Raw genomic sequence first — 16,960 nt, forward strand, 5'->3', positions numbered from 1 at the left:
TGGCCACTGCACTCCAGCCTGGGCGACAGAGCGAGACTCCGTCTCAAAAAAAAAAAAAAAAAAAAAAAAATAGACAAATGACCAGAGTGAACTTTTCTCAGAAAAAGACATGCAAAAGGCCAACAGTTATATGCAAATATGCTCAATATTGCTAACCATTAGGAAAATGCAAATTAAAACCACACCTCTTAGAAGGTCTATTTAAAAAAAAACAACAAAGATAAATTTTGGCAAGGATGTGAAGAAAAAGGAACCCCTGCCATTGTTGGTGCAAATGTAAATCAGTATAGCCACTATGGAAAACAGCAGGGAAGTTCTCTAAAACAATTAAAAATAGAAGTACCATATGATCTGGAAGTCCTAATACTGGGTATATATCCAAAGGAATGAAATCAGTATCTTAAAGAGATATATGCACTCCCATTTTCATTGCGGCATTATTCATAACAGCCAAAATACAGAATTAACCTAAGTATCCAACAACAGACAAATGAATAAAGAAAATGTGGTATATATACACAATGCAATACTATTCAGCCTTAGAAAAGAAGAAAATCCTGTCATTTGCAGCAACATGGATGAAACTGGAGGTCATTATGCTTAGTGAAATAAGCCAGGTATAGAAAGACAAATACTACATGATCTCAGTTATATACTGAATCTAAAATACCTTGAACTCAAAGAAGCAGAGAGTACAATGATGGTTACCAGGAGCTGGGGCTGGAGATCCAGGAGAGATTAGAAAGTTGTTGCTTAAAGGATACAGAGTTTAAGTTAGGAGAAATAAGTTCAAGAGATCTGTTGTACAACATGGTGACTCTAGACAACAATGATGTATTATACGCTAAGGGAGGAGATTTTAAGTGTTATCACCACAAATAAATGATAAACATGTGAGGAAATGCATACATTAATTAGTATGATTTAGCCATTCCAAAATCTATACATATTTCAAAACATCATTTTGTATGCCACAAATTTTTTAAAAAGATAAGAATCCTTAATAAGTCAAATGAAATAAAATAGACATTGAGATCCAATATTTCCCACTTTCTATGCTGAGGAATATTAGCGATTTTTCTCTCTTTGCTAATTTCTTCTTCTTTTTGATTACTTCCATCCCCTAACTCACCCTCGATTTTCAAAACAGTTGTCATTTTATGCTGTCATGGAGAGGACAGAAGACAACTGTAGTTTTAAAATTCAATCTACTGATTTTTTTAAAAGACATGAACATGATTTCAAGAAGAGGCAACATACTTAACAGAAACAATACATGTTTTAAACTCTGACACCTCTGTTGAAACTCTGACCCAGCCACCTGCAAGTTTGTGTGAACATACACACGACTTAACCATTCTGAATTTGTTTTCTCTTGCATAAAAACAGATCAAGACTTACCTTAAAAATTTGTCTTAAGCAATAAATGAGATGCTTTACATAGGTAGGGTGCTTAAACATAAAACGTAGCCAGTAAATGTTGGTACCTCCTCTGCTGTTTGCTATCAACAATGGAGAGAAGCATATATGCAAAACTGGTAATCTTGAACCTCAGAATGCGATATTATCTACGTATTTACTGTCATTAGATAGCCCCAACCAAGATAAAATAATACACAATTTAAGTTTTCTTTCTACCTTTCACAGCAGAGAATATTAATGATTGACATGAGTATCTGCACAGTATGGGTTGGTCAAAACAATAGCTTCTCAAGTATATAGGAAAAAAATCCAGAGTTACAACTATCTGAGACAAAGCTCAAGACAGCATATAAAGGCTTGTTGTTACACAATGCTATGCATGCCTTGGCTTGCCTTTCAACAATCATTCCTATTAAATCATGTGTCTCTCTGAGACATCTAATGAAGTCATGTTCACGATCAGCTTAATCACAGGATGCAGTATAGTACATATTTTGACAGGAAAGCTGTTTGTCTAATACGAAACTTGCAGCAAATATATAATTGCACAAAATGTTGATTATGCTTTCAGTGTGACAATCCTTGGCTTGAATCCTTTTATGCATATTTATTCACTTTAAGATAGACTGTTTCGTGTACCATTAAATAAAAGATTATTTTTAGGCAAAATCTATGTCAAGCAATTGGAGTAGTGAACAATTACAAACACAGCAAACTGAACCATATACTTCATATGGAAATCTTTAAATTCCGGAGAAATCACACATCTCTATCTAATGTTATATACAATTGAAATCAATTGTAGTTATAAGCATATGAAAATAACCAAGAAAGAAACTGAGTTGAGAAGTCATTCATGAAAAATATTTTCTTAAAATGTTAATAACAGACTCTAGGTTTGGCTTCTAGCTAATTATTTAACTGCTTAACTGGTGGCTGAATATTCACATCTTAGATATTCAGAGAGTTTTTAAGGTGAGGTCGTGACATCTGCCTTTGCTGTTATAAATGATCTCCAGGCCCAATGTTATTAGGTCTCAGCACTAATTAGAAATGAGACTTACATCACTCTCATGACCTTCTCGAAGGTTGTATGTGAGGTCATGCTGAATGTCTTCCACAAATTTGTGAGCATATTCTGGGTAAAGGTCTAGCACTTCAAAGAGTCCTTTGAGGATGATGCACTGGAGATCACAGTAGGTTAAAGCCTTTACATCTGCATTGGTCTTGATCACTTGGTCCTTAATTGATAGATTTGCTCCAATTAAATCCCCTTTCCCTAGAAAGAGAGAGAGAGATCACTTTCAAAAAAAGCAAGCTTAGGACTGATAACCTCATTTGACTCACAGGCTTCATTTTTCAGTGAGATTACACTGAAAAGAGAACAACGTTTACCTTGGGGCAGGGCTTTTCAGCTTTGGCATACAATAGCCTCATACCTGGGCTTTAGCTTTTATTTGTTTTATGGCCATTATCCTCCATTTCATAAAGAACCAACAACTAACAAATTTTTAACTAACAACAACAAGCAACAAGCAAGCTATATCTTTGGAATGTTATTAGGACAAATGGCCTCTACTTCCCATTCAACAATTTTTTTTAACTTTTAACTTTTTTATTGTACCCATATGTTGTTTAAAATTTTTATTTTTTATTGTGCCCAGCATTTGTGGAAGCAAAGTCCCTGGTATGTAGCAGACTTCAATACAAGTCTGTTTTATCAGATTTGACAGTAAAAGGAAACATGTCAAATTGACTATGAATACCTGAGTTTTTAATAAATCTGCATGTCGAATAAAAAAGTTTTAAAATTATTATATTATAACTAGGTATTATCTTCAAGTTAACACTGGACTTAAACCTTGAAATTTAGCCTATTTTGGTAGAAGAAAAAATAGACTAAAATCTATATTTACAGACACTAGGTATAATACATAGCCAGGTGGTATGGAAGAATTTAAGTCTGATTTATTGTTGTCAATATTGCTAAACTTGGAAATTTTGTTTCTTGTATATTTCATTAGAAATCTAACTTGCTGCTCAAAACTCAAAGTTGGGTACTGATGCAGGATGTAAATATAGCCAGAATGTTTTGAATACGGCAAATTTTAAAATTTTGTATATTTGAGGATAATTTATCATGATGCGGTGTCTTGCACAATAAACATTCACATTCTCTGTGAAGCAACTACTGTCTGCAATAACTTCAGGGTCATCATACTTTCATACTTTGGGTTGCCATGGTATGGCTATTTCAGTCACAATGACACTAGCTATAAAAACAGCACCAACATCCTGCCAATCTTGGCATCCTAGAAAGAATTCCACTTTATTTATTCGTTCAATGAATATTTATGGGGAACTGACAATGTGTGCTGGACCTTGTATTGAGTCCTGGCAAGCAGGTACTGGTGAATACCATGTTGGTATTCACCTCATTACCTAAAACTACCTCACTAATTTTGCAGTCTTGTGGACTTCTTACTGTCTAGATATAGGACCTTTAGTTAAGTTTTTGAGTAACTTTGGGTCTCAGTATCCTTATTTCTAAAAGACGAGAAAGATTTTCTTGTAGGCTCCATTTTTCAGCATTATACTACTGATCTTTGCTAATCAGTTACTCTTTCATTGAAACACATAAGGTGATAGGATGCATCTGCAAACCACCCAGGTTAGAGCTATAACTTACGTTTAGTTATAATTAGGCAGACTAATGTTCTGTTGAGAGTACATTTATTCATGCTTTGCCATTTTCTTTTAAAACAATGAAGAAATTGGTTGGGGAGACACTATTACCTGGACATGAAATCAAGGCATACAAGGCAAACGAATTCCAGCCCCATAACAAATTCCTGCCCCTACCCTTTCCAGGTATCAGATTAAGAAATGTCTGCACGTATTGACTGGACAAGAAAGTTGCTAGGATAAGTTTATGGTTGAACAGCTGTTGTTGTGAAGAAGAAGAACGTTAATTTTTTTCATTGGCAGAGTGAACATGTGCTAAATATCTACAGGTCAAGTATAATGTCACGTACTTGCTAAGTTTATCAAAGTAGTATTGATTTGAATTAGCCCTATAAGCCCTATAAGGCAATATTATATATATAATCCATAGGGAAAGTAAAATAGTCAATCTTTATTGAAATAATGTTAATCACAGAAAGTAAATATTAATCTTTTATTGTCTTTGTTTGAGTTTAGCCCCAGTACCACATACCAGTGTTTAGAATGGTCACGCAGCAATTTGCACTTTTGATGTATACATGGGAGAGGCAAAGATGTGAAAATGTTACCCATGTTAATCGCATTTTACGGAGAAACTTGGGGCCAGGAGCAAAAGATAATGAATTAAATCTTTCAGCCATAAGTAGTTTTTTAAAAAATGTAACAAGAAATATCCAACTGAATCATATTTGACTAGCAATGGAAGTTACACAGAAGCCACTAAATTTGTACTTATTGTGCTCTAGTGTCATAGATGATGCTTTCATATTCTATTCCTAAAACTGTTGATAGCTACCAAAATTTAAAATACACCACAATTATAGAAAAATCCACATTATATCTGTTTAGAATGATACAAGATTCTAAGGAAAAAGTCTAGATGCCCTCTTAAAAACAGGCTGAATCCTTAGGCAGGCTATAAAACATTTCATGGTACTAAAGAAAAATCAATAAAAAATATTTTATGATTAAGGTTAAGTTTTTGAAGCAAATTAAGAATAACTGTTAATTCTAATTTAGAATAACAAGATGATAGGGTGGCTGGCCTTTAACTTCACAAAGTTGAGAAGAGGCCAGGAAGAGTGTTAAATTCTCCCCTTAAGAAAGAACACACACACACACACACACACACACACACACGGAGCCTTGCTCTAATATTGAGTTACTCTATTATTGAGCCTTACTCTAATATTGATAAAGAAATGACCATATTAATAGTAAACTCTGAGTTGCCATTCCATGCCTTTCTACTAAGGAGAAAAACATAAGAGGATGAGAAAAGAACAGAGTCACAAATTTGAAAGACAAACCCTGCCTTTACTCTAAGTGGTAAACAAGTCAACATGAAGCAGTGAAAAGCATATGGGTCTTTCATCATTCACTAGTGTCTATCTCTTCACCTTTAATCTTGGAAATAATCATACTGTCTTAGTCTATTCAGGTTGCCATACTGTAAACTGGGCAGCTTATAAACAAAAAAAAAATTATTTCTCATGTTCTAGAGGCTGGTGTCTGGTAAGGGCTCACTTTGTGATTCACAGATGGCACCTTTTCATTGTGTCTGTACATGGGAGAAAAGGCAGGGTAGCTCTCCTGAGCCTCTGCTATAAAGACACTAATCCCATTCATGAGGGCTGTGCCCTCATCACCTATTCACTTCTTCAAGGCCCCACTCCTAATACCATCATATTGGGGATTAGGTTTTGACATGTCAATTTTGGGGGGAGGCAGACATTCAGATCGTAACCCACAAATAATGAGGTTGTAAGATTTAAATTCAATAATGGGCATAAACACCCAGATCATATGAGGGATTCAATACATATTAGTTCTCTTTCTCTCTTCCAAAATATAATCTATTTTGAGGCTTACTAGCCAGAATCCACTGATAGAAGGCCTACAATGATTATATAGAATAATGTCTTTTTAAAATTTGCATAAATTTAAGGAATACAAGTGCAGTTTTGTTACATAGATATATTGCCTAGTGGTGAAGTCTGGACTTTGAGTGTAACCATCACTTGAATGGTGTACACTGTATCCATTAATTTATTTTCATCCCTCACCCCCTCCCCTAGTCTTCCACTTTTACTAGTCTCCAGTGTCTATTATTCCACACTCTATGTCCATCTGTACACTTTATTTACTTCCCAATTATAAGTGAGAACATGTAGTATTTGAATTTCTTTTTCTGAGTTATTTTGCTTAAGATAATGGTATGCAGTTCAATCCATACTGCTGCAAAATACATGATTTCATTCTTCTTTATGGCTGAATAGTATTCCATTGCATATATGTACCATATTTTTAATCCGTTCATCCATTGATGAACACTTAGGTTGATTCCATATTGTTGCTATCATAAATAGTGCTGTGATAAACATATGAGTGCAGGGTTTTTTTTAAATTAGAAAAATAGATATTGTTTAGACATGGAAGGAACGCTGAATACAGAATCCAATGTCTTAGGTTAGCCTTGACTTTAGAAAAATCAGAGAAAATGCCTTCGCCATCTGTCTTTCTGTGTTGTAAAGGCTTAAATGAGACCTTGTGTATGAACACACTTTGCAAGTAATTGTTTACAAATATAAGGTTCTTAAAAATTAAAAATAAAAAGGTACTGAATTTATGCCCCTTTTATTAGCGCAAACTCTAAATATTTGTGTTTTATATTAGTGTTTGAAATACATCCTGAATTCACCTGCCTCTCACCATCATTACTACCACCTTGGCTGGTCTCAGACCCCATCACATCCTTCACTTCAGTTTAATTTTCATGTAGGCAAGGATTTTGGTCATTCTCTTTTTTGCTGCATTATCAGTGTTTAGATCAGTACTGGATTCATTCATAGGCCATCAATAAACGTTAGGTGAATAAACAAACAAAAATTACAGTTGTTTTTTTTTTTTTTTTGAGACACTGTCTCTCTCTCTGCACTCAGGCTGGAGGCAGTGGCGCTATCTTGGCTTACTGCACCCTCCACCTCTCAGACTCAAGCGATCCTCCCATCTCAGCCTCCCAGGTAGCTGGAACTACAGGATCCTGCCACCATGGCCAGGTAATTATTTGTACTTTTAGTAGAGACAGGGTCTGTCCATGTTGCCCAGGCTGGTCTTGAACTCATGGGCTCAAGCAATCCACCTGCCTCGTCTCCAAAAGTGTTAGGATTACAGGCGTGAGTCAGCGTGCCCAGCCCAGAGTGACCTTTAAAACAGGCCCACATAAAATTGTAAACAGGATTTTGTATACATTAACTCTGCATGCCGTTTTTGTCAACTGCCCTTTATGTTTCAATGAAGGCCAATTACGTATTAATATTGAGAGTCAGCTCTGTGGCACAAAATTTTCACAATACATCTTGTAAGTTTTCTTTAAGGAAGTAAAAAGAGCCTATAGTCACCTTGACAGTATTAGGTTAATGACTGCTATGAGAGCTTATTCTTGAAACATAGTCACCTTTGCTCTATTTCTAGCACAGATACAATTTAGTTTTTGTGTTCTCTGAATTAATTTTCCACAAAAATAAATGCCCTCTTAAAACGGAGCAGCTATTTCACCAGAAGGGAGTATACATCATGATTAATAATTTGACTCTAGGAATCAAAAATAACTGAGTTTATTTTCTTACTAGGTGATCTGGGTTTGTTAACTCAAGTACTAGTTATTCATGTCTAAAATGGAGATAATATTTATACTACTTTTTTTTTTACAAGAATTAAATAATATGTTGGATATAACACTTAGGCAAACTAAACTCATATGAAGAATACTCCTGAGTTCACGTCTTCATCTATTCTTTTCCTACTCTCAATAGCAGTTTTTCCCCATTTCATCTTCTTAATTTATGCTCCAGAGTCAAACTTCATACAAGTGTTTCAATTCAGACCTACCAAGAATAGCCAGCACCATGCTGTCTTTAAGAACTTCCATGGAGCCCGAGCACACAAAGTAGATGGCCTGCAAAGCATCCCCTTGACGCAGCAGATACTCCCCCGGAGCACAGAAAGAGGTTTTGATGTGTAGAGACAGAGACCTGAGGCAGCCCCGGCTGGCACATTCAAAAAGGGACAACTGTAAGATCTCCTTGTTCAAGTGCATAGTGATGTCAGAACGCAGTTCATCTGGAAAGTCTTTCAAAAGCTGTCAGAGAAGATGAAGGAGGAAATCAAATTGGGGTAAGTGTCGTCTAACTGATTTACTTTGCAAGACTGCAGGGATGCTCTTCCTACTGTCTCCTGCTGTTTGGCCATCCAGCATACGGAAGAGGAAATCTAAGTATGTATAATCCTGGAGAGATTTTTCAGTGACTGTGGTTTCAATTATGTGCTACTAAATAATCAGCTGATAAGAAGTCTGGAGAAAGAGAACAAATTAAGAAAACGCTCTAGCGGGAAAACATATAATGACTCATTGTGACTTGCTTCTCACAGAGTCCTAGTCAGGACATAAGATATGGAATTTGGATCCACTGGTGATTATACGAAGAGAGGAGAAACCAATTAATCACTACTAAAATGGTGGTTACAGGTTTGGTTGGTGGGTTGATGAAATGGTTGGTTGATTTATATAATATCTTTTTTTTTTTTTTTTTTTTTTTTTTGTGAGACGGAGTCTCGCTCATCACCCAGGCTGGAGTGCAGTGGTGTGATCTTGGCTCACTGCAAGTTCCGCCTTCCGGTTTCACCCCACTCTCCTGCCTCAGCCTCCCCAGTAGCTGGGACTACAGGCGCCCGCCACCACGCCCGGCTGATTTTTTGCATTTTTAGTAGAGACGGAGTTTCACCGTGTTAGCCAGATAGTCTCCATCTCCTGACCTCATGATCCACCCGCCGGGGCCTCCCAAAGTGCTGGGATTACAGGAATGAGATATATATAATACCTTTTTTATAGTGGCCGTCTGGGGTGTTTCTGGAAGTATAAAGATAACCCCTTTGATGGAATTTTTTAACTTTATTGATGTTAAAGGGAGACAGAAACTTGATTCATATAATTATCCCAGATTACACCATTAAATTGTCATAAGAATTGATTCCTTAGAAAAGAGACGATAAGAAGGAAAGTCCACCTGATTGAACAAGCAGCAAGTTAATATAAAACTTTGGTCCATCCAAATTGGCATTGTGAAAACACAAGCCAAAGCAAGCGAAAGAAGATGGATTGGGATTCATGAATAATTAAAAAAATAAAGGAATAAAGAAGTTAGTATGCTTTTCACTTCTGATACCTGCATTAGAGCATCTTGCTTTTACCTTAGAATATGTGCTTTCTGCCTGAAAACAACATGAGAAATGAACATTACCTCATTTGAATCTATTCCATTGTTGACTGACCAGGTTGTTTGAAAATATTCGAGCATCCTCTGCTTGAGTTGTTGGGGCAGGTGATGGACACGGATAAAATCTTTCAGATCCTTAGTTCTAGTGTGATAGAGGGACCATCTGGAGTACATCCTCTGTATGATTGCTGTCACGTTTCCAAACACCAAGGCGTGCATCAAGGCTACAAAGAACAACACAGTATACAATGGAAGAGAAATATGACAGTGAGGCCCACCACTTATATCTAATTTACAGTCTATCCTGGATCACAGCAGAATGTGCTTATATGGCCATGTTGATACAGCTATTTTGGTACAAGCATTTTGGTGCAGATACTGTATCACAGGGTACATCGTGAAGCAATCACTTTGATTCCATATGGCTTGATCAGAGTAAAAATATCTTTAAAAATACTCAATGATATGCAAAATAGATCTCTTTGATTTACATTTAACCTGTTAGCTGCCATTCTGGTTATGATAAACTTTTATTTGAACTCGATTTACATCTATATTATTTTAATAGTTATGTATAGTTTAATAGTTACAATAAAATAGTTTTCATAGTTTGATAGAATAAGCTATAAAGTTATAGTTTAATAATTACTTTTATTGTAGTAACGAATGAAATAAATTTTTGAAGTAAGTCTACTTTGGTTAGCCTTTGTGGGAACTTTAGTCTCACCCCCTCAAAAAGCCATCATTTAAACTTTGTTTTAGAATATTAAATATAATAAATTTATATTAATGCAGATATGAAGGAAATTGTAAAAAATGTAATTGAGGATTTCTTGAGCAGTGTGAAGCTCCAATACTCACTCCAACCCCGGCTCTGCAGTTACTTTAATTTTGAGGGAGATATCGGAAAATCTGAGACCATTCAAGAAACAAATGAATTCACAGAGAAAAAGAGGTATTCTGCATAGAGGAGTCATTGTTGCCACCATGAGATGCAACAGAAGGGTGTGTATGTCTATGTGTGTGTGTGTGTGTATATATATATATATATATATATATATGGGGCTCTTGTTTCAATGAGGTTTGTCAGCCAGATAGTATTTAACCTCCACTTACTTGCTAAGCCTGCCCTTTGAGCCTGTCTCAAACCTACCATTAAAGTGTAATGACATGAAAAATTTTGTTCACCAGAATTTGAGGGCATATGGATATTTAGGGTGGATATTTCTTCTGGAGAACAGTGGAGTGAAAGGATGGACCTCATTTTCCAGGAATTACCCACTTTGGGAAGCAACTAGGTATTGTCAAGACATAGAAGGCATGACAGGATTTTGCACTCACTAGTCAGTAGCAGAACGAAACTGAAATGGTTTCTAAACAGACACCAGCAGATAATCCAAGAAGGCCTTGAACATACCTGGAACTGTGAAACTGAGAGAGATATGAGGGCCAAGCACATGCATATTTATGGATAAGTCAACTCTAAGTAATATTCAGATTTTATCCCTGATCCTTATTCTGGGACAGGATTAGGAATGAGGCATGAAGCTTATTAGTTGGGTAAAATCATCTGTTTCAGTAATTTGGGGCTTAGAAAAAGACTAAACATTTAGTAGCTTGTCTATTAAGATCTATCAAAATGTACATGTATCAAAACCTCAGTGCCCAAGGAGCTATGTTAAAAATTTCCTAGCATCATAATGGATACATTAGTGCAAATATGTCAACATATTATTACTTCTATCTTCCTATTTCAGGATCTCCCCAATTCAAATCTTGTGTCCCTACATTTGTCAGAAATTACCAAACACTGGCATACTAATTTAATTCTAATCTCACACTGGAATTAAAATTCTTTACCAGGTAATACATAATTTCTCTATGGAATAATGGTCACTATGTCTATAAAATTACTCCCTTCATAACAAGACCTCAGTATTTTGGAAAAGTTACTAGAATAGGGTTAAACTTAGGGTCTATATACAAGAAGTAATGTAATGTTGCAGAGAGAATATGAACTTCAGAATCAGACAAATCTGGATTTGAATACTGATTTTGCTACTTCTTAATTGTGTGAACTTGGTAAGTTACATAATTCCTTTAAACAGATTCATATTAAATGGGCATAGTCATTATGTTAAATAGCCCTTACTCATAGCGCTATTTCAAGATTTAAAGACCTATGTATGTTTTAAAAAGTGCCTAGTATATGTATGAAAAAAAGCATTTGCTCAATTTATGTTAATTTTCCTTATGAAAGTGAAAAATTTTATGAATTTTCAGCATGCTCAATGCAATTAAATTTGGGGAAAATGACTCAGATTTAAGGTTTTCCTGCAACCTCTTAAATAGTAAAGAGTGGCTCTTAGTAGACATAAGTTATTGATGAAAGAAATTCAAAACATACTCAATAAATGCTTGATACATGCAAGAATGTGTAAGTATGTATTATTCCTAAATGTTCAAAAATGAGATGTGTCCCAACAGGTCAAAAATATTCCATGAAAAACATACATCATGTAGCAACTAAATGTTGGATTTGTTCTTTGTAGATTCTAAATAGAGGTTTATTCTTCTGTATTGTTTTAGAAGCACAGCAGTTCTGATGCTTAAGTCTTTTATTTGGAAGATAAGAGCTCTACTTACAATAAACACTCAAAGAAAAGAACTGATTCTGCTCCAAGTCAAAGAAATTAAACATTGATTTCAGGCTCCCTTAATATACTTATGGGCTAAGTGTTTGGAAGCCCTACCATCTTTAACACTATGTAATCGTCTTTTTATGGAGATTAAATCGAGTACAGAGAACAATTCTGTTTCATTTATTTTAACACTGCTTTCCTTAATTATGTGTATGATTTTAACCTTGCTTTGCTTAATTATAATGTGTAAAGCACTTAAAGTAAGAGAAGTAATATGTTCAGATTATTTAACATCCTAGTTGTATTTTATTAGTAAAATGAATTACTGGATTAATTATAGCATTCATAAGTGTTATTGAAAAGTACTAGTCTATGTCTGAGTCACCACAATTTCAAAGTCTCATTTCAGCATAGATAACTATTTCTAATTTAAGTAGTTAAAAAAATAAAATTCTGGTCCTCATAGCCTTTCATTTTCCAAAGTTATTATGACCATTCTGTCACTGGTTATCATTTCACCCTGGCAAAGAGTGTGTGTAACTGTCAGAAAAAATCATTCCATCTGCTATGAAAGTTTGACTCAAGAACTTCTATATCCAGGTCAGTATGGAAATTATTACTTACTTTTTCTTTATTTCTAGCAAATTTGATGTATATAATTCTTGAGTGTTCGACCTGCTGAGTGTGTGGGCGTCTCTTTTTTGTGTGTAGGAGTTTCGCATAAAATGCATTTTGTAAAATTTCATCTCAGTATCAGGTCCTGGAAGGAACCTCAACAATTGGCATCTAAGAAGAAAGTAAGCGGTTCTCAAATGAAAGAAGCGCTTCTGTAGAACTGCCTGGCTTTTTCTTTCTCGTTCTCTTTCCCTTTGTCTTTTCCTTTCCCTTTTCATTTCCCTTCCCCTTTTTCTTTCCCCTTCTCTTTCTTTTCCTGAATTTTGGACAACACTTATCTCCAGGAGTATAACATCATTGCTAATTACTTTAGCCAACTATTTTGCAGTGGCTGTGGAGGCTAAGTAGGGGGCGTTTTCTACTGATATAAAAGGAGGCCAGAGCTCAGGTTTTGGGTAATCTTAGCTGCCCTCCTTCTCTTTCCCACCTCCTCATTGCCCTGGAAATTTCCATTCTTGGTTATAAGTACACTGGCTTGTGGATGGCAGATGGCAGAGAGAATAGAGATGAGAAAAATTTCCTAAATGATGAATTTAAATGGCAGTGCAAAGACATCTTGAGAACAGCCTGAATTTGCGAACACAATAGCTCATCATATGGGTCCAATAAAACTATGTCAGGGTAGTGTGTGTGTATTCAGTGGGGGGACCCGAGGGAAGCCTTGATTACTTTGTGATAATAATGCTTCATTGAAACTGAGTATGTTGTCAGTGATGAATGATCTTTATTAGGAAGCTTTATCCAACCTCCAAGGCTGTGCTGATGACTCTATCAACTGGGGCAAACTCATTAGGTGACTATAGGCAGTCACTGTTTAGTGTGATAGAATTTTTAAAGACATTAGAAAATATTTTCTGTATATTTTGTCTGGTTGCAAAAAATATGAATAGTTATACATATATATTTCAAAAAATAGTTACATATGTATGGAAATTCTGGAAAACTATCTTTTGATAATGAGACTATGTGTAATTTTATTTTTCTGTTTTCCAGTTTTTTCTAAATGTGTATTATAATAGAAAAAAATAGAAATAAAAAAGAAAGAACATCCTCTGCTTAAGTACCTATTTCCATTATTAAACTGTGAACTCCTTGAAAGAAAGTATCATATCTTAGTCATCTTTGTTTCCCCTGCATCTAGCACAGCTCTTGGCATAATTTAAGTATGCCATAAATATTTATGGAACTGAAATGTGCCTCTGGTAGTTTGATACTTTCTTTAAAAAGTTTTATAATTGTAAGCAAATGGTTTAGAAAATCTATGATAAATAGTCTAGCCCCAAACTCATCCCCTCATCACCATCTCACTCGCCAAAATCAACCTTTTAAAATGAGTTTTTCGGGTGTTTTTGCAGTTATCACCAAAATGTTGGACAATATAATTGTACTCCATTGCTTGACTCATTATTGTTAAGACAAACCCAAGAACAACCTGATATGAAAAGCAAGAACTTAGCTCACTATTACCCAGCTTCTTAACTCACACTTGATATATTATTTTTAGCTCATCTATTAAAATTTTACAAGGTAAAATTAAAATCAAAGATACATATAGAACAAGTTACCCACTTGCTAAATGTGAAGCTCATTGAGATTTTTCAAAGTAAACATAGCTATAGAAGCACTACCTCCCACCACCCCAGATGAATAAATCAAATAATAGTATTCGGGAGGCTTCCCTGTGTCCCCTTCACAATCACTAACCAATCCCTTCACCAAAGGTAACCACAGTTACCAATTATATTACAATTAATAAGCTTTGTCTATCTATGAACTTTCTCTAAACAAATCATACAGTATGTACTTTTTTTCTGTCTGGCTTTTCTGCTGAGCATTGAGTTTGTAAGATTTGTCCATAAGATTCCATGACATAGTAGTTAATTTACTTTTAGTGTATCATGCTCTCTTGAATAGGTGTTTCAAAATTTACTTATTTATTCTCCTATTAATGGACATTCCCAGTTTGAGATTCTTACAAAAAGGCTTTTGCAGACATCTATGTATATATCCTGAAGTATACATGTATGCATTTCCACTGGTTATATATTCAGAAGTGGCATTGTTGAATCACAGATTAGAGGTATATTCAGATATGGTAGATGTTGACAAAGTTGTATCGACTGACATGCCCATCAACAGTGTAGGAGAGGTCAAGGTCTTCCCTTATCCTCTCAAACACTTAGGGTTGCGGTGTTTTTAAACACATCATTTTGGTGAACATAAAATGGTATCTAATTTTGGTTTTAATTTGCATGTTTCTGATTAATGATGTTGAGCACTTTTTTATATGTTTGTCATCTACTCCGGTATTAGAAATCTACTTTTCAGGTTTTTTTTCAAGCTTTTGCCCATTTCAGGGAGTTGATTGATCTTTTTCTCATCGATTTAACAGTTCTTTATATACAGTAGATGAGAGTCCTTTGTCAGATAAACATTTGAAAATATCTTCTCCTATCCTGTAACTTCCCTCTTCACATTTATAATAAGGTCTTTTGATACAAAAGAAGTTCTGCAGTTCAATTTATCATTCTTTTCCTTTATGGCTAGGGCTTTTTGTGTCATGATTAGGAAACCTTTGCCAAATCAAAGGTCATAAAAATATTCTCCTATATTACTTTTTAGAAGTTTTATTGTTTTCCCTCCTAAATTTAGATCAAAATCCAACTGGAATTAAATTTTATGTACAGTTTTAAGAGGGACCAAGGTTGTCTTCCAACAGGTAGATATACATTTGACCCAACAACATTTACTGAAAGTAGCATCCATATCACAAATGAGTGACAATATATGTGTGACAATATATGAGTTCAGAAACAGTTCTGAACTCTCTTCTATTTCATTGGCCTATTGGTCTATTATTGGACAAACACCATACACTCTTAATTACTGTAACTTTGAAATACATTTTGATATCTGTAGCACAAATCTTCCAATTTTGTTTCATGATAGCTTTGACTGGTTTTTGCTCTTTTCCACTGACTTTTAGAAACAACTTGTCAATTTTCAAACACACACACACACACACACACACACACACACACAAACACACATCTACTGGAATTTTTATTGGGATTGCATCTAATCTTTACATTACTTTGAGTACAACTAGTATTTTCGCAATGCTGAGTCCATTGTTAGCAGCCATCACTATTGTATATCCTTCCATTATTTTCTCACTAATGTTTTGTAATTTTCTGTATGGAAGTCTTACAAATTTTTAGTTATAATTATTCATAAATATTTAATTATTTGTAATAATTTTTATATTTTATTTCTAATTTGTTACTAGTATATAGAAATGCAATTGATTTTTTGCATATCGGTCTTGTGTCCATAAACCTTACTGAATTCGCTCATTAATTCTAATATTCATCTGAAGCTATTAGGATTACTTATTTGTTTTGAGTGTTCTCAAAGTTCACATAGTTTTGTCTATGTATAATTTTTAGAAATTATTTTTGCTTTAAATCTCTCTGATTTATAGTTTTAAATATTCCTCCCATGTATTAGTGGTTTGTACACTCCATAATTACAGATGCTTATATGGAAGTTTATATGGCATCTTAAATGAAAACTTTATATATATATACACATACATATAAAGTTTATGCTTATATACATATACACACATATGTGTATGTGTGTGTATGTATATATCTATATATGTATATATCTATATATCTCTATATATCTATATATATAAGCTTTACCTATCTATGAACTTTCTTAGCTCTTCACTGTAGCTCGCACTGTAGCTCTTCAGAAAATCTATATATATCTATATATAGACATATAAAATAAAACCTGTACAACTCCTGTGGAAATTCTGATGGGTTCCCAGAGGACTCCCAGGTGGATCCATTCAGCATTTTTTCACCCGTTTCTTCTCACTGAGCAATATTATCTCTGTCATTGATAATTATCTGGAGTTTTGCCAGTCCCCTTTCTCATTTAGTATTGCTACTGTTTATTCTTCTAGTATATTGCATCCTTGCCACTAGCAATTTCATCAGCCTTGTGTGGGGGATTCCTAGTGAGATACCCTAGACTTAAGTCTATAGTAACACAAATTTTAGGTTCTTCTTTTTAAAAATAAATTATTTGTTTATATTTATCAAAATTAAGTAAATAAAATAAATTTATAGTACATAATAAAATGAATATTTTAGAAGAAGTTTGCCAGGTCTTAGTGAGTCCTGGATTTAAACTCACTAAATCTCT

The 16,960-nt window shown here is 34.6% G+C and overlaps 1 protein-coding gene across 3 annotated transcripts in view; it reads right to left on the minus strand.

Moving 5' to 3' along the window:
* The window catches only part of KCNH8 (potassium voltage-gated channel subfamily H member 8), a 380,763-nt gene that overhangs the window by 65,418 nt on the left and 298,385 nt on the right, over window positions 1-16,960 (minus strand). For all 3 annotated transcript variants that reach the window (XM_005545676.4, XM_074033725.1, XM_074033726.1), the window contains 3 exons: window positions 9,447-9,646; window positions 8,038-8,287; window positions 2,487-2,701 (listed from right to left, as the gene is read on the minus strand). In XM_005545676.4, coding sequence (XP_005545733.2) covers window positions 2,487-2,701; window positions 8,038-8,287; window positions 9,447-9,646 — 665 coding nt within the window. The remainder of the gene's footprint in view (window positions 1-2,486; window positions 2,702-8,037; window positions 8,288-9,446; window positions 9,647-16,960) is intronic.

The sequence above is a fragment of the Macaca fascicularis genome, chromosome 2, assembly GCF_037993035.2.
Source record: "Macaca fascicularis isolate 582-1 chromosome 2, T2T-MFA8v1.1".
NCBI classification, from domain to species: Eukaryota; Metazoa; Chordata; class Mammalia; order Primates; family Cercopithecidae; genus Macaca; species Macaca fascicularis.